Here is a 21,600-nt window from a genome sequence, read left to right on the forward strand (position 1 = left end):
TGCCAGTAGAAACCTCTCCGGACAGTTGCTTAGTTACGTGTTCTACCGTTATGTGCAAAACAGTTCTTACGTTACAACCCCAGAGATATTAAACTATCATTATGTATTTATCTGCTATTATCGGTATTTTTCATTATAAATGCAATAATTACTACAATAATCCATATATGGCTACTTACACGATATTTAGTATATAATTTACGTCGTTAGTGTACACGGTTTATGGTAATTCACACAGATGAGATAAAGCCACAAAGGTTACACAGCATATTCTGTTGTACACAACACTTTCACCAGCTCCGTATTTTATCTTTTTTTTATACTCTGGCGTACATTTTCGTTAGAATCCTGTTTTGAAAAGAAACAAACCTTGCATCCTCGTGCAACAAAACCACCACGTATATCGAACTCATTATCGGAGTTCATTAAAGGTTGATTATAACAAGTTTTTGACTTTATTTGTGCACTGTAATTTCATTGGTGATTGCCTCGTAAATACTTGAAACGCGTGGGGTCAGGCGAACAGCATTGTATTGGTCTGTAGATACCAGTACGTACGTCATGTTCTGGTTACACTGTCCTAATTACATGGACATGTGAACTGTTTGTTTGCTTGGGGTTTAACGTCCTCGCAAGAGCCAGGGTCATATGAGGATAAATGGAATATATTACGTTTTTGCAACAGCCAAAGAACGTCTCTACAGAGGCTGTGGTCATAAAACGGCTTTGAACCCTTGAATGTATTCCCACCTTAATGTCCTAACTTGAACATCATTATACCCCACTAAAGATCATATTGTTCTGATTATAAGCCGTCTTACCAGGCATGCCTGGAAGAACGAAAAGAATGTGTGAGTGTTCAAATTGTTTCAATGAAATTAGTAGGTCTATTTAAGTCTCCTCTTTGTCTAAATTTTTTCTGACAAAATCAAAAGTTAAGTGTAAAGAAATCCACTTTAATCGCCTCGTACGATCATGCAGCTTCATTGGCTAATTATTTCCTTATGCTCCCGAATTTAAATGGGACCACATAGAATGTTCTATGTGTTTATAGGACGACACTATATCAAAGACTGCATATATAGGATTACGACAGGGACCACTCATAGACATGGATCCCTGGACCACGTGCAGCTGGTGAAACGCCCATCCGACTCTGTGGAGCTGTCACCAGGACTTGGCCACATGATGTTACGACCAAATCTGAAAAGAAGACCTTGAACATTCTTGAATACATTCTTAAATAGTTACTAAAGCTGTTGTATTAGAATTGTTAACCATGAAAGATGATAATGATTATAGTCAAGAATAAACGAGAAAAAATGGTAAGATATATGAAAAGAAATTGTACAGATTAACAGCTATTTTGAATGAAAGAGTAGTATAATTTTACCCTATAAATGTTCTGTTTCTCTCGGAATACACTGAATGCTATATATCCGCACTGTTGGTGAATATATGTATACCATAGGATCTCCCTCGTTATTCGGGCGATGATCAACAGCTTACGATTACCGTTATATGGCGTTGTTGTTCTTTTTTAATATTAAGGACGGTTTTCATTTATATATCAACATATTGAATGGTGTTTTAAATGGGAATATGAATAAATTCTTCCGTTATATGAATTAACCAAAAAGTTGTCATTTTCTATGCGTTTTTTTCTGTTAAGTAACTAGTCCGTTTATATGAAACTTTCTTTATTTTGACACACAATGAATTTACATTGTATTTATGGTTATTACATGAACTTCATAAAAACGCCATAAAGCTTTCCGTGTATATGTGCAAATTTAATCAGTTATTTAAAACCTGTCTTACTCGGAAACTTGAAAAGTATATCTTCTCTGTACATCGTATAACAAAGTATATCTTCTCTGTACATCGTAAACAAAGTATATCTTCTCTGTACATCGTAAACAAAGTATATCTTCTCTGTACATCCTAAAAAAGGATATCTTCTCAGTACATCGTAAACAAAGTATATCTTCCTTGTACATCGGAAACAAAGGACATCTTCTCTGTACATCGTATACCAATGTATATCTTCTCTGTACATCCTAAACAAAGTATATCTTCTCTTTACATCGTAAACAAAGTATATTTTCTCTGTACATCGTAAACAAAGCATATCTTCTCTGAACATCGTATAACAAAGTATATCTTCTCAGTACATTGTCATTGATCTTCTCTGTACATCGTAAAAAAAGTATCTCTTCTCTGTACATCGTAAACAAAGCATATCTTCTCAGTACATCGTAAACAAAGAATATCTTCTCTGTGCATCGTATAAACAAGTATATCTTCTCTGTACATCGTAAAAAAAGTATCTCTTCTCTGTACATCGTATAATGTATATCTTCTCTGTACATTGTTATACGATGTACACTTCGTTATACGATGTACAGAGAAGGTCTACTTTGTTATACGATGTACACGGAAGATATACTTTGTTATACGATGTTCAGAGAAGATATGCTTTGTTTACGATGTACAGAGAAGACATACTTTGTTTACGATGTACAAAGAAGAGATACTTTGTTTACGATGTACAGAGAAGACATACTTTGTTTACGATGTACAGAGGAGATATACTTTGTTATACGATGAACAGAGAAGATATACTTTGTTAACGATGTACAGAGAAGATATACATCGTTATACGATGTACAGAGAAGAGCTTCTTTGTTATACGATGTACAGAGAAGAGCTTCTTTGTTATACGATGTACAGAGGAGAGATACTTTGTTATACGATGTACAGAGGAGAGATACTTTGTTATACGATGTACACGGAAGATATTCTTCGTTATACGATGTACAGAGAAGGTCTACTTTGTTATACGATGTACAGAGTAGATATACTTTGTTATACGATGTTCAGAGAAGATATGCTTTGTTTACGATGTACAAAGAAGATATACTTTGTTTACGATGTACAAAGAAGATATTCTTTGTTTACGATGTACAGAGGAGATATACTTTGTTATACGATGTACAGAGAAGGTCTACTTTGTTATACGATGTACATAGAAGATATACTTTGTTATACAATGTACACGGAAGATATACTTTGTTATACAATGTACACGGAAGATATACTTCGTTATACGATGTCCAGAGAAGATCTACTTTGTTATACGATGTACACGGAAGATATACTTTGTTATACGACAAACAGAGAAGATAAACTTTGTTTACGATGTACAGAGAAGATCAATGACAATGTACTGAGAAGATATACTTTTTTTACGATGTACAGAGAAGATATCCTTTGTTTACGATGTACAGAGAAGAGATAATTTGTTATACGACAAACAGAGAAGATATACTTTGTTATAGTTATACGACAAACAGAGAAGATTTACTTTGTTTACGATGTACAGAGGAGATATACTTTGTTATACGATGTTCAGAGAAGATATGCTTTGTTTACGATGTACTGAGAAGATATGCTTTGTTTACGATGTACTGAGAAGGTATACTTTGTTTACGATGTACAGATAAGATATACTTTGTTTACGATGTAAAGAGAAGATATACTTTGTTTACTATGTACAGAGAAGATATACTTTTTTTACGATGTACAGAGAAGATAAACATTGTTTACGATGTACTGAGAAGGTATACTTTGTTTACGATGTACAAAGAAGATATTCTTTGTTTACGATGTACTGAGAAGGTATACTTTGTTTACGATGTACAAAGAAGATATTCTTTGTTTACGATGTACTGAGAAGAGATACTTTGTTTACGATGTACAAAGAAGATATACTTTTTTTACGATGTACTGAGAAGATATCCTTTTTTACGATGTACAGAGAAGATCTACTTTGTTTACGATGTACAGAGGAGATATACTTTGTTATACGATGTACAGAGGAGAGATACTTTGTTATACGATGTACACGGAAGATATACTTTGTTATACAATGTACAGAGAAGATATACATAGTTATACGATGTACAGAGAAGGTCTACTTTGTTATACGATGTACATCGTATAACAAAGTATATCTTCTCTGTACATCGTATAACAAAGTAGATCTTCTCTGTACATCGTATAACGAAGTATATCTTCCGTGTACATCGTATAACAAAGTATATCTCCTCTGTACATCCTATAACAATGTATATCTTCTCTGTACATCGTAAACAAAGTAAATCTTCTCTGTTTGTCGTATAACAAAGTATATCTTCCGTGTACATCGTATAACAAAGTATATCTTCTCTGTACATCGTAAACAAAGTATATCTTCTCTGTACATCGTTAACAAAGTATATCTTCTCTGTACATCGTATAACAAAGTATATCTTCTCAGTACATTGTCATTGTATTACGAATTTTACGTGTATAGGTAAATAGTGTGTATTAGATTTTTACCTGGACTAACGTGTATTACTATTCTAATTCGAGTGGTGCTATTTTTACCTGTATCGATGTGTCCAGTCTATTTTTGAATTGCCAATATATAGTGTCTAGTGACTTTTGGTTTCTAAATTATTGTGTATATGAAATTGACAGAGGAGTATAAGTCTAATACACGTAGACGTCGATTTCTTATGTACGAAACATACTTAAACTTAACACGCTTTAAAGCAGTGACAACTAATAGTGACTTGTGCTGAAGTAAGAAACGACTATGCTAGGGAGGGTTGAACCGCGAACACACCGAAGGCGTTCGAGCGTGTCTGAAAGTGTGGCGGGTTTATATTGCGGTAACGTGTTTTCCGTAGTGTAGGGCGTAACCACAGAGGAATATTATTCTAGTTCATGGTAGCTTTAATCTGAGACCTGTATTATAGGGCTTGAATGTCAGAAAGATTTATTCTGTTTGCAAATTTATAAAACGTAATTTCTATAGTCTGTGTTTTGTCTGATGAGGGAAATTTCAATCCATGAATGTATTATAATAATTATCTAATAAACTCTACATGTTTATTATTTCCAACACGATATATATTATATCCTGTCACTACAGAGTACATATATATATATATATAAGACTGGTATCATAGACACCTTTTATGGCATTGGATTCTGTTGTTATTCAGAAAAAGGAAGACCTAATTGTTCTACGGGTGATGACCGATGATACATCCGGTGACGTAGTTCAGAAGACAATGTCACCTGTTTGTTTACCCGACAAGGGTTCTTACCTGTGGCTTGTTTACCTCTCCAGGAAATAGATCAAATGCACTCAAATACTCTTACACGCGTTAACCCATGCTAGGAGACACAGCGATTTCTCTAGATATATTTAGAATATATATATCTTTAGAATCCCTCGCCTCACATACACAAAAACAAACAAGCAAATATATGTATATAAAAAAAATATGTTATGTGAAAAATAAAAACCAATGCTAATAGAATCGATCTTTCTGTCCGTATATTCTCAAAGATCAATCGGGGACAGTGGAGTCGCCAAGAACTAGACATGTTTAATTCACATTTGGGGAAAAAAGAATTTCAAAAAGTTTGCTTCAGATACCCTATCAAATTGAGATTACATGCATACACCACTAAATGTAAAGAACTTCCTATCAGAGTATTTTGTGACCCTATTAGAATAAATCTACGTATCTAGTGTAGTTTTGGGTGTGTATGTTACTTCCCTGTGTGGATTAGACACGAGGGGGCCAGTGCCCTTGTTTAAGTATTTGAACAGTACAACTGGGCTTATATCTATATACTTAGTATCTGTACGTAAATATTATTGAAGTACAGGCGTGACTTACAGAGTAGCGATATCGTGGCTTATTCATTAGCTTGTTCTTTATAAACGTATAGAAACTAACCACCATAATTGTAGCCGTGAAGACATACTTAAAAAATCATGATCCATTCTTCTCAGCATTGTTAACTTAAGACGTAAAATATTTATTTTTTTATTTCCCCCCTTGTAATTTTATACTGCGTTCAGATTTGATCATATGATAATTAAAGATTGCTACACATATAAATCTAGCTAAAACAATCAACTATTTAAGATTTTTAAAAATTTAAATACTGATTATAGTTTTCATCATGCTGATTATGCTTTGAACAAATTGGCCCTAACCTATCAAAATAACAAGTAATAATACATCTCTGGTGTAATGATGTAGACGGTTTAAACGTTCGTCACGGGGAAGTAAGCAAGAGTGTAGGGGCGAAACCTGTTCCAGAGGGCGCGGTCAACCAGTAGACACGTTGTACATAGTCCTGCATTGTGTGTATTACAGGTGTGACAATCGACACGATGTACGCGTGACCGCGCCCTCCTGTGACGTCACATTTAAAGATGACACACATGATTGCGTAGTCAGGATCGTGTCCTCTGTACGGGCAATGCAACAGTGGAAAAATAATAGAAATATCGCATTTTTGATGACATAGATTTTTCAAGTCCCATCTACGATTATACATTGAAATCTCTAGTTCTAGTGACGGGAAAAAGTTGAAGCACGTGATAGATATAATACATTAATCTCATTTTTACTTCCTTCTAGCCTTTATTTTAAGCATACCTTTTGAAATCGAATAAAAATATTGGCTTGATATGTCATGCTGGTAAATCCCCCCTCACAAACAAGTCGAGTGTGAAGTGTTTCGTGGTAGTATAATATGATACCATACTAAAGACATGCTCCTGAACACGTGTGCCCGTGGAAGGGTTGTAATCGTTATAGGTCACAGTATCTTGACGTACACGGATCTCACACCTGGATTATCTAAATCAGATGATACAGGGTCAATAACCCTTTATCGCGCTGTAATGTGTGTGTATTGATAAGATACGGACATGACTGCATCTGGTGACATCTGTTGTCAAAATTATATATCTCATTCTACTAAAGGATCGGATTCGTTAATACTCGGTATTTCTCCGAACTATTTAATTGATCGCTCTTTCGCCGTATTTTTAGGTCACCTGAGCTTTAGCTCAAGTGACCTATTGCTATCCGTTTTCGTCCGTCGTCGTCCGTCGTCCGTCGTCCGTCGTCCGTTAACATTTTACATTTCAAACTTAAAGTCAAGTTCTGCTGGGCCGATTGAACTGAAAGTTGGTAGGAATGATCGCCTCATGGTCCTGACAAAGTGTTGTTATTTTTCGGGTCGATCAGAAATCCAATATGGCCGCCACGGCCGCCATTTTGAAAACCTATTTCAAACTTAAAGTCAAGTTCTGCTGGACCGATTGAACTGAAAGTTGGTAGGAATGATCGCCTCATGGTCCTGACAAAGTGTTGTTATTTTTCGGGTCGATCAGAAATCCAATATGGCCGCCACGGCCGCCATTTTGAAAACCTATTTCAAACTTAAAGTCAAGTTCTGCTGGACCGATTGAACTGAAAGTTTGTAGGAATGATCGACTCATGGTCCTGACAAAGTGTTGTTATTTTTCAGGTCAATCATAAATCCAATATGGCCGCCACGGCCACCATTTTGAAAACATATTTCAAACTTAAAGTCAAGTTCTGCTAGGCCGATTGAACTGAAACTTTGTAGGAATGATTGACTCATGGTCCTGACAAAGTGTTGTTATTTTTCGGGTCGATCAGAAATCCAATATGGCCACCACGGCTGCCATTTTGGTAAACTATTTCAAACTTAAAGTAAAGATCTACTTGGCCGATTGAACTGAAACTTTGTAGGAATGATCGAATCATGGTCCTGACAAAGTGTTGTTATTTTTCGGGTCAATCAGAAATACAATTTGGCTGCCATGGCCGCTATTTTGCTACTAAGTTCTAATAGGCCGATCTCACTTAAAATTGGTCTAGGAATGATCAGCTCATGGTCCTGACAAAGTTAAGTTAACATTATACTATTTTTTACTCAAATTGGTACATATTTCAACAACAAAAATAAATACTATAGACTCAGGTGACCGTTAAGGCCCATGGGCCTCTTGTTTTATAATATAGTGTGGCATCTACCCTGATGTGACGTCACGTCACAAAATCATGTGTGTGATACAGAGCAAATCTTTTGTATCAATACTGGTACACAACTCACGAGAAGTGATCATGATGTATCTAATCTCGTATGTATAGAATCAATTGACGCAAAATCGCTCTAAACATTAAACAACAATTGTTCGGAGATCGGCTGATTTTTCGTATGTGCATGTGTAGAGAGGCATAAACAAAGGCGTATCTGTAACAGTATACCAAACGGATGCGAACGATTTTGTGTCGATTACAACAGTATTGTCTAGTCTACTATTGTAGTATTCTTAGATTTGATATCATTTGAAATACATTTTAAAACAATGTAAATGTATTTGATAAAACAACAAGGTACATATTGGTATTTGAAGAGTTTGAGCTTAAAACAACTACATGTACATTTACTATGTCAGAGACGTATATACTGCATACGTCTCTGTATATGTAAAAACAATCAGTTTTTCAAAAAGACCTGTCATCTTTCTTCACTCGAATCACGTGTTATCTTCTTTGCTTTTTCAACTACACGCGTCATCTTCCTTGCGAAGATGCCTTTACCTAACTACATTACTTCACACACCTCATCCTTCTTCATCCATCTGCAAACTTCACCCGTCTTCGGATCAAAACCTTCTATTGCCGTACATCCGATTGAGACTTAAGTTATGCTTTTATAGATTTATTTAGTGATGGTGAGCAAAACTTGAGCAAGACTTTATACTACTGCACGTGAATTTGACTGTCGTTCTGATCTCTCACCATAGTAGGTCTTCAGTACTCCAGCATTACTTATCATAAACTTTCTCCATAGAATTGAATTCAAATTTCATATCTACCTGTGATGTTTTGAACTAATAATTGTGTTGATGGGCCGTTGAGCATGTCTCGTTCCGATTCACAATTATTGAAACAGGTTGCATGGCTGAGCCTATTATGATGAACAACACATATTTCAAATAGAATGTGAAGATATGTTTATTTCAAAGTCAGATAAACATATTAAATGTATATTAAATGGGTGTTTCCCATTGACAGCTATTACCGCGTGTCTTGCCCAGGAACAAATAGCAAGAGGACAAGAGGTCCTGTATGGCTCACCTAGATGCAGAATTAATATTGCAAATAAGACTCCGAGGCACAGCAAGAAACAAGGGCAACTCTCATGCCGATCTAGGCTGATGGTCTGAGCCGCTTCTAAGTTATAACCAAAGGTCTAAGTGTCCAGGGGCAAATCAGGCATGCGTATTTAAAGGGTGGGGATCTTAACCGTTTCCACGTTAAGACGCAGAATCTAAATCCAAAGGGCGTGGCCAGAACCCGGGCATATTCTGATAGCATGCTCGTGTTCGTCTATTCATTCCCAGCAACTGTATAAATGGTTATTGAGTAGATATTTTAACCATTGCCATATTATAAACCCAGGACAAAGTTCTTAATGCTGCTCGTGACAAACATCGAAAACTTAAACATTGTTTTAACAAGTTGTTTCAAAAGCATATCATGAATAATTCCTGCTGATAATTGTCACAATTTATTTTGTCCTTGTGGTTTGCTTTACATATAGCACATCACATGTAACAAGGGCTAGTCTCCCCAGTGACGGGACCAAACCTACTACCGGTGAATGGTCGTTAAGATCAACAATTGGTAGAAATGTCCCCTCCCCTCGTTTGATTCGTACATATATACTTTACCGTCCCTAGGGAATTGATTTTTTTCCCCGAGTGATAATCTCAAACGTGTAATAATATTTTATGCATACCAAAAAAGGTCCAAACATACATACGTTAAATAATTCTCAGGTCCCTGTGATCAGGGACGTATAATGGCTCTATATACTGTCCCTGCTGGGATGAAATCAAATATATATGAAATAACGATTAATAATGACAATATACGTCTGTGGTAGTATTAACGATTTTATAGTGCTATTTGTATTTAAACCTAAGCATTTATTCATTTAAGTATGCCACACCTAATCAATTATAGCAATATTATCATAGAAACCCGCAATAAAGGGGCGTGATCATAATTGAGTAAATAATAAGTAGACTAAAGCCGACACGCCTGAGTTCATGGATTCGTGTTCGAATAAACACTGGAATCACACGAACATAAGAATCTAAACCAGAGCTTAGATTTGTAACTATCTCGACGTGTAGAGTATAAACAGACTTTTAGGGGTGGATTATAATCTGATAGTTTTACAAAGCAGTGAACAGAAAACATACTTTTCATTTTGACAATACTTGAATTGATAGAGCCAACGTAAAATGACTAAGTGAGTAGAAAATATAGGTGTATTATGTTCCCCTTTGTTCCTCTCATCCGTAAGTAAATCGTATCTATTTAGAAATGATAACATAAACTTTTCGGCAATTTAATAGCATACCAGATGTGTGTACAGCAGTATTTCTATTATATAATGTTTCTTAAAAACATCGCCGATTCATATTGAAATTCAGGATCGCCAATCAGTTCAATACACATTCCTAAATGTCACTCTTAAAATGGGGGCCGCGCTGGTTAAGGCGTCTGACATTCTGCTTTTTTTTCAATGTAAAAATGGATTATTTCAAGGGGAAATTATGTCTCCTCTATTGTTCTCTTTGTATGTCAATGATTGCGAAATGAATTGTTTAACAGAAGGGTGTCCTTCTATAGAGCTACAAACTATTAATATATTTTTAATGATGTATGCAAACGATATGGTGTTATTGGCCGAAACCTCTGAGGGATTGCAGAAAATGTTAGATACTTTATTACTTTATACAAATAAATGGAATCTTACGGTTAATACTTCTAAAACCAAGGTGATGGTTTTCCGTAACGGAGGTAAATTAAGAGAAAAAGATAAGTGGAACTTTAATGGAGGTGTTTTAGATATTGTAGATGAATTTAATTACCTGGGTATATTAATGAATTTTAATGGTAAATTCAAAAAAACTCCACAAAACAATCGCTGAACAAGGAAGAAAAGCATTGTTTTCAGTATCAAACGTGTCGAAGAAAAAATATTTTAACGTTGAAACTCAGCTTCATGTTTTCGATACATATGTCTGTAGTATTTTTAATTATGGAGCGGAAGTTTGGGGCTTTCATAAAGCACCAGATATAGAGAAAGTACATTTAAGTTATTGTTAAAGATTATTAGGGGTTAAGACATCTACTGCAAATTTTATGGTTTACCAAGAATTAGGAAGATTGCCTTTGGAAATTATTAGGAAATTCTAGAATTTTTAAATACTGGTTAAAATTAAAACAAACTGACAATTGTGTTTTACATGCATGTTATCAAGAAATGTTAGAAAATGGTAGTGAATGGATGAATGGAGTAAGAAACGAACTATTTAGAATGGGAGTAGGGTACATATGGCAATATGGAGATACCTATACATCCGATTATATTATAAATATTATAAAAAGCAGAATGTGTGATATATTTACGCAAGAATGTAAAGAAAAAATAGATTCATCTTCTAAGTGATCACTGTACAAGTTTAGTGGCGAAAAATTCTGTTTACAACCATATTTAACAAAACCCATAGGAAATACAAATCTGAAAGAAATTACAAAAATTAGACTGTCATCTCACAAATTAAATATTGAAATTGGTAGGTATAACAATGTAGATAGGATTGAAAGAACATGTGCATACTGCAACAGTGGGGATATCGAAGATGAATTTCATTTTATATTAAAATGTGAATGTTTTTTAGATTTAAGAAAGCGTTTTATTAAGAAATATTACTATGAAAGACCTAGCATGTATACATTTATCAAACTTATGGAAACAGGGAACAAAAAACAGTTAACAAATTTAGCCAAATATATTAAACTGAGTAATAAGAAAAGAAAAGACTATGTCCCTATATAAAGAGGGATGTCTCTCTAAACTATACCAATGGGTATGTGAGTGTGTATTTGTGTGTGTGGGTGTATTTGTGGGGGTGTATATGCGTGTGAGTGATTGTATTGTTTATCCTTGTATATATGTTTATTTTGAACTGATGAGCCGTAAGGTTCAAGGTAATAAAGAACTGAACTGCTACCACTAGGCCTCCCTCCACCACTGGGTCGCGGGTTCGAGACCTACGTGGGACAGTCGTCAGGTACTGACCGTAGGTCGGTGGTTTTTCTCCGGGAAATCCGGCTTTCCTCCCCCCACCAATAGGATAAGTTCTACAAATATAAAACGAATACCAAGAAGAATACAGATTATATAATACACACTTAAAACCAGTGCGTTATATAAGGTTGGAGGTCATTGGATTCGTGCATGAATAGTAGAACCTCCATTAGAAGGTCCAGCTTGAGCCCTGTGTATAATGGAGCCTCTTAAGTACAGACAGTTTAGTTTGTGTGTATCGTTGTATTTAAATTTCGTTATTTTGTTTGTCTACATTGGAACCTTGTTAGTATGAACAAAAAAAACCCCGTCAGTCTGTACACTTTGGTTTTGTTTAAACAAAGAACCCCGTCAGTCTGTACACTTTGGTTTTGTTGGAACAAAGAACCCCGTCAGTCTATACACTTTGGTACAAAGAGCCCCGTCAGTCTGTACACTTTAGTTTTGTTTGAACAAAGAACCCCGTAAGTCTGTACTCTTTGGTACAAAGAACTCCGTCAGTCTGTACACTTTGGTACAAAGAGCCCCGTCAGTCTGTACACTTTGGTACAAAGAACCCCGTCAGTCTGTACTCTTTGGTTTTGTTTGAACAAAGAACCCGTCAGTCTGTACACTTTGGTTTAAAGAGCCCCGTCATTCTGTACACTTTGGTTCAAAGAACCCCGTCAGTCTGTACACTTTGGTCCAAAGAACCCCGTCAGTCTGTACTCTTTGATTTTGTTTGAACAAAGAACCCGTCAGTCTGGACACTTTGGTTTAAAGAGCCCCGTCATTCTGTACACTTTGGTTCAAAGAACCCCGTCATTCTGTACTCTTTGGTTTTGTTTGAACAAAGAACCCCGTCAGTCTGTACACTTTGGTCCAAAGAACCCCGTCAGTCTGTACACTTTGGTTCAAAGAACCCCGTCAGTCTGTACACTTTGGTACAAAAAACCCCGTCAGTCTGTACACTTTGGTACAAACAACCCCGTCAGTCTGTACACTTTGGTACAAAGAGTCCCGTCAGTCTGTACTCTTTGGTTTTGTCTGAACAAAGACCCCCGTCAGTCTGTACACTTTGGGACAAAGAGCCCCGTCAGTCTGTACTCTTTGTTTTTGTTTGAACAAAAACCCCGTCAGTCTGTACACTTTGGTTCAAAGAACCCCGTCATTCTGTACTCTTTGGTTTTGTTTGAACAAAGAACCCCGTCAGTCTGTACACTTTGGTTCAAAGAACCCCGTCAGTCTGTACACTTTTGTACAAAGAACCCCGTCAGTCTGTACACTTTGGTTTTGTTTGTGTACTGATTTGATTGGTACAAGGAAGGTACCTACTTATTTCGAACATTTTGGTTGCGATTGGCCTCCCCCCTTCTTACTTCTGGAGTGGTTTTCTCCCTATAAACTCCCCTTCTTGAAGAATTTCTTCCTCGTTTTTGCCTTACTTTGTAAATCTCTTCTCTTTCATAATATTTTCGTTATTTTGTTATCTCTCGATAATTTCCAATTGTGTCGTATCTTAATATACAACCCGTATTAAATTTCGCCCCAAAAAAGGGTCGCTAAAATTCTTCTTCAAGACAAAGATCTCATTTTTGACTTCCTAGATTTACCTATATTAATCACACATATAGTACTCACCGTATTCCTGTTTTTACATTGGCGGTGAATCATGTTTACCTATAGAACGCATTGTATGCAATGACACAGCAAGGGCTAAAAATACATTTTAAAACAATCAAATGAACTTTAAATAACACGGTGGACATACACAATAAGACCGAGTCACAGGATATATTTTTGTCTCTGACAATCTAATTAGTATACAGTTAACAGTATATTCTATTATCATTGACATGGTTACAAAGTGGATATTGTTAAATCTGACGTTGTTAAGTAGTGTTTAACGGACAAGATCTAAAACATTAATTGAACTCCTCGTTGTTTCCTGATGAAATAATGGTTGACGCACAAATAGTTTTGGAATTATTGCAAAGGACTTTTATAGTGAATAGATCGTTTTCGATGACGTCATTATAGCATAAGATTTGAGCTATTGTCTTGTAAGTGTTTATGACTTTTCGCATGCTGCCGAGTTACCGAAAATTCCGGATTTAAAAAAGTGGTATAGATGCTCGACTCCTTAAAGCAGCTACAACTGTATATACAAAATATACATCTTAATTGTGTTTAGGAAGCTTATTATAAGATAAAATCACAAATTAGTCACGAGCTTTATATTCCACTTTGTGACGTTATATATATGGTCAGATAAATAATGAACGTCCTAACTCTATACACTATAGCTATCGACTCGCACTGATTCAGCAGCTATCACGAAATCTTCAGTCTAATCACAGGGGTTCGTTACAAATGTCTGAAATACACATTTGCTACACTGGTATGGGTTACAGCACACACAAACATACACTTATGTGCTGGTGACCCATACCAGTGTAGCAAATGTGTATTTCAGATATTTGTAACAAACCCCGAAATGTTATATTACGTGTGCATTGACAAAGGAGGCTAGTACCCGTGTCCTAAAAAAATTGGTGCATGGTGAACAGAGGGCTTTACTGTGTGTGTAGTGGGACAAGAGCCCGTTTTATTATGGGACAGTCACACTCCACCATTGTAAGACCTACATACACACTGAATGTCAATTGTAGGCAACACAATATACAAGATGTACCCAGGAAAAACTACCTGAAGTCAATGCCATTACTCTGTATACACAGTGAGGCACCATCCTAGGTGAAAGAACTTATCAGGTTAGCCCTGGAGCAAGTCATTCTGATGGACTTACAAATAGGAGTACAAACCTATACTCCCCTCTGGTAGTACTATCCAAGGACTAACAAAACAGACAACAATTAATTTCAGAACTTCAACATTTATTAAAATTCCATTACTATACAGAAGAAATGCCAAAAATAAGCTTCACAGGAAACAATGGTCAGTGATAGTAATGAAGTTAACCTTTAACCATACAAACAAGATTTAAGTTACAATCACAATTTAGGACAGTTACACCTTAACACTGTAATAGTCTCCTTATCAGTTTATATCTGACTGTCAAATTGATAAAAGGGTAGTAGTTTCGGGTTCAAATACGATTTTTTGGGAAGGAAAATTCATTGATAAGAACTCTTTAAGAACAATTACTTTAAAAATGTATTCACCAATCTCAAATATCCCCTGCCTCCCTGATATTAACTCAATAATCAAGTTCTCTAACATATTTTGTTCGTTTTAGATACCATAATTAAGTGGAAATTTCTTATTTCAAAGTTGGTACGGCTACCCACTAATTGAACAAATCAAACATAAAATGTAGCTACAAGTAATACTAGGAGTTTTAAGCATATGTGAGCTCTACTTATAGAAACGGAACATAATGTAAAACATTGAAGCTGTTAAACCTACATTCACATTCAACACTCTCGTCTCAATTCTACAATACATTACAGTATCATTAATATTGAACGGACAAATTCAGTATAATATATAGAATTAAGCTATTTCTTCACATAGAAATGTACACGTAATTAAGTAATACACTATTAGCCACTCCTAGGTTCCTATACATCACACTGATGTAAACACAAGTTCTACCTCACATCAATATATATAGATATACTCAGTAGCACAGGTGCTTGAATTGAATCGATTGTCTCTTTTCTCCCCAAAAAACATTAATTTTTATGACTACAGACAGTTCAGTACCTGATGTAAAACTTTTGATATAGGCAGCTAATGTCCAGATTTGTTTTAACAATTTTCAAAAGTACCAGTAGTCTTTCACAAATCCAACTCTTTTTTTTCATGGGGAGGGGGCCATTCAATTTGAGCACCTGTGCTTATCAAATCCTATGCACACATCTCTTTGTACTGATTACACAGGTAAACAATGACAAACTCAGGTAGACAGTCAACAAAATCACAGAATGGAGAAAATCAACAACAGGCAGTACAGATTTACACCGACATCTACTGCACAAGGTAATAAAAATAAAACTGTACAGTTTTATCCATCCCATGGAGCCCCCCAACCTCTTGTCTCAAGATACCAGTTCCCAGACCACTCTGAATAATAATTAAATATTTTCTTCATATATGTACTTGGTTCCCTACCAGGCAAATTTAGTGTTACGGGAATAAAATTTAAGTTGCAAGAAAAGGAAGCCAGTCAAATGACAATATTGTGGGAGATGAATAATTTATTAAATTTGAAAACTTGAACCGTAGACAATTAATCTCCCTTTACTGTAAAAATACAACAAGACATATAGCAGTAAAGTGTTTCCCTCTCAAGGAGACTCCTAATTTAATCACATGACTAACCCAGTCTATAAAGTGTTCAAGATAATAACGGGGCTAACACACCTAATGTGAACAGGAAGTATAACAGAGGAAAATGTTTATTTTAAATTTGCCACACAGTTATACATGTATACAATACTTTCACCCCCAAATAGATCTAGAAGGGAAATGGGGATTCTGAAGTCGTATGAGCTGGCAAGTACACCAAGACATTGTACACATTTATAGGGTACACATATCATTTCATCAGATATTCACAAACTGTGGTAATTAACATCACCATTACAGCCAGGTTAACCAATTTCAATTGTCATATCATAATTAATCATTCAATATTTTATGTACATATTGTAAAATTCAGTGTGCTCTGAATAATGACTTGAAAATGTCTTTTATCTTTTAGCTTGCTGTGGATTAATTTACATATGCAAGAATGTGACCATACTCACTGAAAGAGGTGATGGTCACAGAAAAAATTCTGAATGCATTTTAATCCTGGTTATGGTACTGCAATCCTGCATTGCAAGTTCAGTTCAGGAAAGATACCGATGTGAAATGCCATGTACATAACACAACAAAATTTCAAGACAATATTGTTGTCACAACACAATGGCAGAGTAAATACATAGCATGTTATTATTAGTAACATGCTGAAATGTTAGGTCAAATTGTACCTCAAAAGCAAGTCACGAAATTATGATGTATGATAAGAATATGGGAGGCAGTTTTAGCTAGATAAAACTATTTACAGAGTACGTTGATTTTTTGTTAAAAGGAAAGTGGATCGTACACTTTAACAAGAGAGTGGGGAAGTTGAGTATGGTTGGGGTAAAAGAAGAAAATGAATTGACAACACAATGAACCTTTCTCAAGATATTTTTAGATTTTTTTTCCTCACACTTTTGTGTACGAACATGGCAGAACTAAGCATGTATAATTGATGACTTGCCAATCATATATTGTATGTGAAATTGGAAGCAAATTCACATACAGGATGAACCACATTCAATAAATCATTTTAATTAAATAATACACTCATTCTGACAAATACTTTTTTCAATATATACAGCGAAATATACAATAATGTACATGTGACTTTGATGAACATCAAAACTTTAGCAATCATATTTATAAACCAGTAATACCGTACTTGTAACAAATCTAAAGTGTACAAGAAACAAGCAAATTTGGGAACGCAGTGATAATTATGTTCAATATCACCAAAATAATTTAGAGCAAATTTTCATTTTTATAGAGCTTTAATTCTTTTCTAAATTAAAGTTTAAAAAGAAATAGGAAATTTTGGCTCCCCTTGCAGGCTATTGATAAGTAATATAAAGCTGTGACATGTATAAAAACATGGCCCTGCTGAGCGAGGGATGGCGGACACAAGCTTTATTACCCACAATTCAAATGGGGCAGCCTTGGCCAAAATTGGGCAGCCTTGGCCATAATTGGGCTTCTTAATGGTCAACCGAAAAAGTAGCAGTTTCCTTGCAAATTTTGAAATAAATCAAATTTTCAAATTTATCGTTTTTCTTATACATATGGTCATGTAGACAGATGTTTTGATTTAATGAGACACTTTTGTTTCAGTGTTCAAGGATGAAGTTTGCTACAAAGTTTCATTTATGTTCGATTTTCACATCAAAAATAGATTTTGTTTTCATTTATGTTCGACCTCCACCAATTGATAAGATTGGAACTTAATGGTATGAACGATAGATTTCATATTTATGTTTGTGGTGGTCATTACGGATGATTCTGAATTAAGTGATAAAAAAAAGTAATAATAATAATTTGCAAGATTTAATAGAAATTACAGAACACTACAGTATGCATGTAAAGGAATTCCTTTCCAATGTGTCACAACAAAAATGTAATGTGAGAAAGGTATTATTAAAGTTTGACAAAAACAAGGACTCGATTTCTCCGATCTTTCAAGAAAAAAATTTGTGATCAATTCAATATACCGTATATGCATGTAGCACTAATAGTCAACAGCATATATATATATTATAGCTTCATCATTCAAACAGCACTACTAAATGTCTGTACAGCATTCATACATGGATTGATAATAACATTATTCTCTAAGATTTTTTTACACTACTGTGTCAGATTACACACTGTTAAGGTATTATTTATAATTAGCAGTCAGACTGAAGTGGTTCACTATTCCGTGCCAGACACAAACTGTAACTTTGGCTAGTATGGCACTACTATCAGACTTTGATGGCATCATACACAACTCAAGTACAGAATAGCAATTTAGAATGAAGACATTTTACAGCAAGTACTAGATTTGATTTCGCAAATTACCAGGTTTAGATTTCATTATTCATTAGTTATAATTACGTGAAAATCATGTTTAAAACTTCATAACAGATTAGCTTGTTGCAGAAATGCTGTCCATCTTTAAATAGTTCTGATATTTTAATACATCTGCAGTATCCAAATTAATATCTCTAAAATACATAATAAAATTCAAATGTAGATCAACCCTCAATCAAAAGTTGTTTTGGAATATACATGATGTCAAAATTTGCGTTATTAAAAAAAAGCAAGGTCTAATTTGACCTTTGAGTGAATGCATAATTGTCCGACTGCTAACGTCTAAATGACAACTGGATTTGACCTAATGAATGCCAACAATTGTCTGAATCTTGCAAAATGTGGACCCACTATTATGAAACAGAGTGTCTAACACTCTCGATTTATGATCTGCTTGTTTTCTCCTACGACTGGTCTAGGGGTTAACAATTTATATTTGTTTACAGTACCATACGAGCCTTGTAAGCAGATTTTAAACAATTATAACTACCCGTAGATACTATAATTTCATAGCAAATGTATTTTCACTAGCCCAACATTAAATTTACTAGTCTCCTGTGTTAGACAAATGGAAATGTACACCTATGGTCCATAAGGTTCATGAAGGGATGACTGATAATTTGTATATAAGGTTGTATTTATTGCAGAACAAATATGTATGTTTTTCATACCAAAAATATGGGCACTTATTAGGTTTGAATGTTTGTTACTCATATGCTAGTACAAACAATTGAGACAAGAAATAATTCGGTTAAATGCTTTTAGTTCACCTTTTTCTGCATTACAAATACTGACATTCTTACAAAACTACTGATTTTTCTTTTAATACTCTACACAATATGTATCGTTTGTCTCATATATACATTTGGTAAGTACAGTACATATATATACTGTATACACAAACGAAGTCCAAATATTACAGTTTTCAATTATGTTTTCATTTTTAAATAAGTATGTACAGAATAAACATTTATGGAGCTCTTTTATGCACTAGTTCTATATACATCTGTGGACCTGCTGGGGTACTGGAATTTGAACATTTATCAAATTTACATGTATCACGAAATCTTAATCCATAGGAGTCACTGAAACTTCACTCTATTGACAAGTACTGTAAATGGATAAACTAGTCCAACTCCTGTGTATGTTCCAAAAAAGGTTGGTATGTGGGCATTTTTCTTAAACTTAAACTTAATTATTTCACCTTTTCTGGAGACAAACAGGACAACTTTTTCTTTTGGCCAGACAAGAAACACAGTTTTTGGCCTTACTTTGTCTCAAATATGTCTGTAGATTTAAATACTGCATTATCACTTTCTACCACAATTTATTAGATGTATAAAGGATATATAGACATGTACAGATAGATATACATTGAGCGATGTCTTATTATATACACATAGATGTACCCAGTTAATCCTTTAAATTTTGACCAGGCAAGTGTCAAGTTGTTTGAAGTACATGACAAGAAAGAGTTATTTTTCTTTGACGTGTAAACCAGTTTCAGGAGACTGTGACCAGATCAAATACTGTCAAATTATCTGTTAGGCTTTTCTCCACACTATTGTGTATGCCCACAAGCAAGTACTACAAAGTACATGAGCTATAATTATGACACTTTGCTACGTAGAACCAATACTTTAATTCATGTGTGTATTTGATATACTTTGAAAACACATTACTTTAGTGCTGAACAAATTGTCTTGGGTCAAACCAGCCTAATGAATGACAGTTTCTTTTCCTGATCTTCAAATCTCAACTTTCTTTACTTGTGCACTGCAGTGGCTCCAGGTGGTACACTCGTCCCACTACTGGTGACATTTGCTGCTTTTTGTTTCAGCATTGTCCAATCAAACGTGTAGTCATACTGATAGTTCAGTGTACGGAACAGGATACGGAATAGCTGTCGTAGATACATGTAGTCTGGGGCCTCCTCGAAACGCAGTCCTCTGCAGTAATTCAAATACATTGCAAATTCTGCTGGGAATCCTTTACAAAGGACCTCCACTGGTGTAGACATCTTTTTCTCACTGATTTTTTCATATTTCTGCTTTTTCGTTGCAGCCTTCAATCCTTGCCAGGGTAGTGATCCCCTGTTGAAATACATTAGCACATAGCCAAGCGATTCCATGTCATCCCTTCGACTTTGTTCAATACCAAGATGTGCATTGATACTTGCGTATCGAGCAGTTCCAGTCAGGTTCTTATCCTCTCTGTATGGGATGTGTTGTCTTGTTCTACTATCTCTGTATTTCTTGGCCAGACCATAATCAATGAGGAACACTTTGTTACAGTGACGACCTATACCCATTAAGAAATTGTCAGGTTTTATGTCTCTGTGGATGAAGTTTTTGTTGTGAACATATTCAATACGCCCAATCATTTGGTCAGCGAGCATTAGCACAGTTTTCATCGTGAACCTTCTTGAGCAGAAGTTGAACAAATCCTCCAGACTGGGCCCAAGCAAGTCCATGACCAGGACATTGTAATCTTTTTCTTGGCTATAGTAACGAATGTGTGGGATACCAACACCTCCAGCTAATATTTTATATAACTTGCTTTCGTAAAGCAGCTGGGGATGTCTGGCCTTGAGGGATTCTAGTTTCACGGCTACTTCCTCTCCATTTGTTACGTTGATACCCAAATAAATGTCACCAAACGAGCCACTGCCTATTTTCCGCACAAGACGGTACTTCCCACCGACAATAAATTCCGCCTGTCCACTACTACCTTTAGATCCACTTTCCATCTTGCCTTCGTTACCCGTGTATCATCTATATTTTGTAGTTTTTTTGGCTTAATTCATCCAAATTGCTCACAAATTTATCTGTCCTGACTGGTTGCCATCTTGGGTGGTTGCATCGCAATAGGGATTACCCATAGTTCATTTTTCTC

General features: G+C 35.3%; 1 protein-coding gene across 1 annotated transcript; it reads right to left on the reverse strand.

Annotated features, from left to right (window-relative positions):
* Positions 1–14,921: 14,921 nt before the first annotated feature.
* LOC110443814 (casein kinase I) lies at positions 14,922–21,596 on the reverse strand. Its single transcript, XM_021488235.1, has one exon. It carries the CDS (start codon positions 21,452–21,454, stop codon positions 20,471–20,473), a length of 984 nt encoding a protein of 327 aa, XP_021343910.1. The 5' UTR covers positions 21,455–21,596; the 3' UTR covers positions 14,922–20,470.
* Between the last annotated feature and the right edge of the window lie 4 nt (positions 21,597–21,600).

Source organism: Mizuhopecten yessoensis, unplaced genomic scaffold, assembly GCF_002113885.1.
Source record: "Mizuhopecten yessoensis strain PY_sf001 unplaced genomic scaffold, ASM211388v2 scaffold716359, whole genome shotgun sequence".
In the NCBI taxonomy this organism is placed as follows: Eukaryota; Metazoa; Mollusca; class Bivalvia; order Pectinida; family Pectinidae; genus Mizuhopecten; species Mizuhopecten yessoensis.

Bases quoted from the DNA above. Each gene is read 5' to 3' on its own strand.
- LOC110443814 (XM_021488235.1), bottom strand. From the start codon at position 21,454: ATGGAAAGTGGATCTAAAGGTAGTAGTGGACAGGCGGAATTTATTGTC.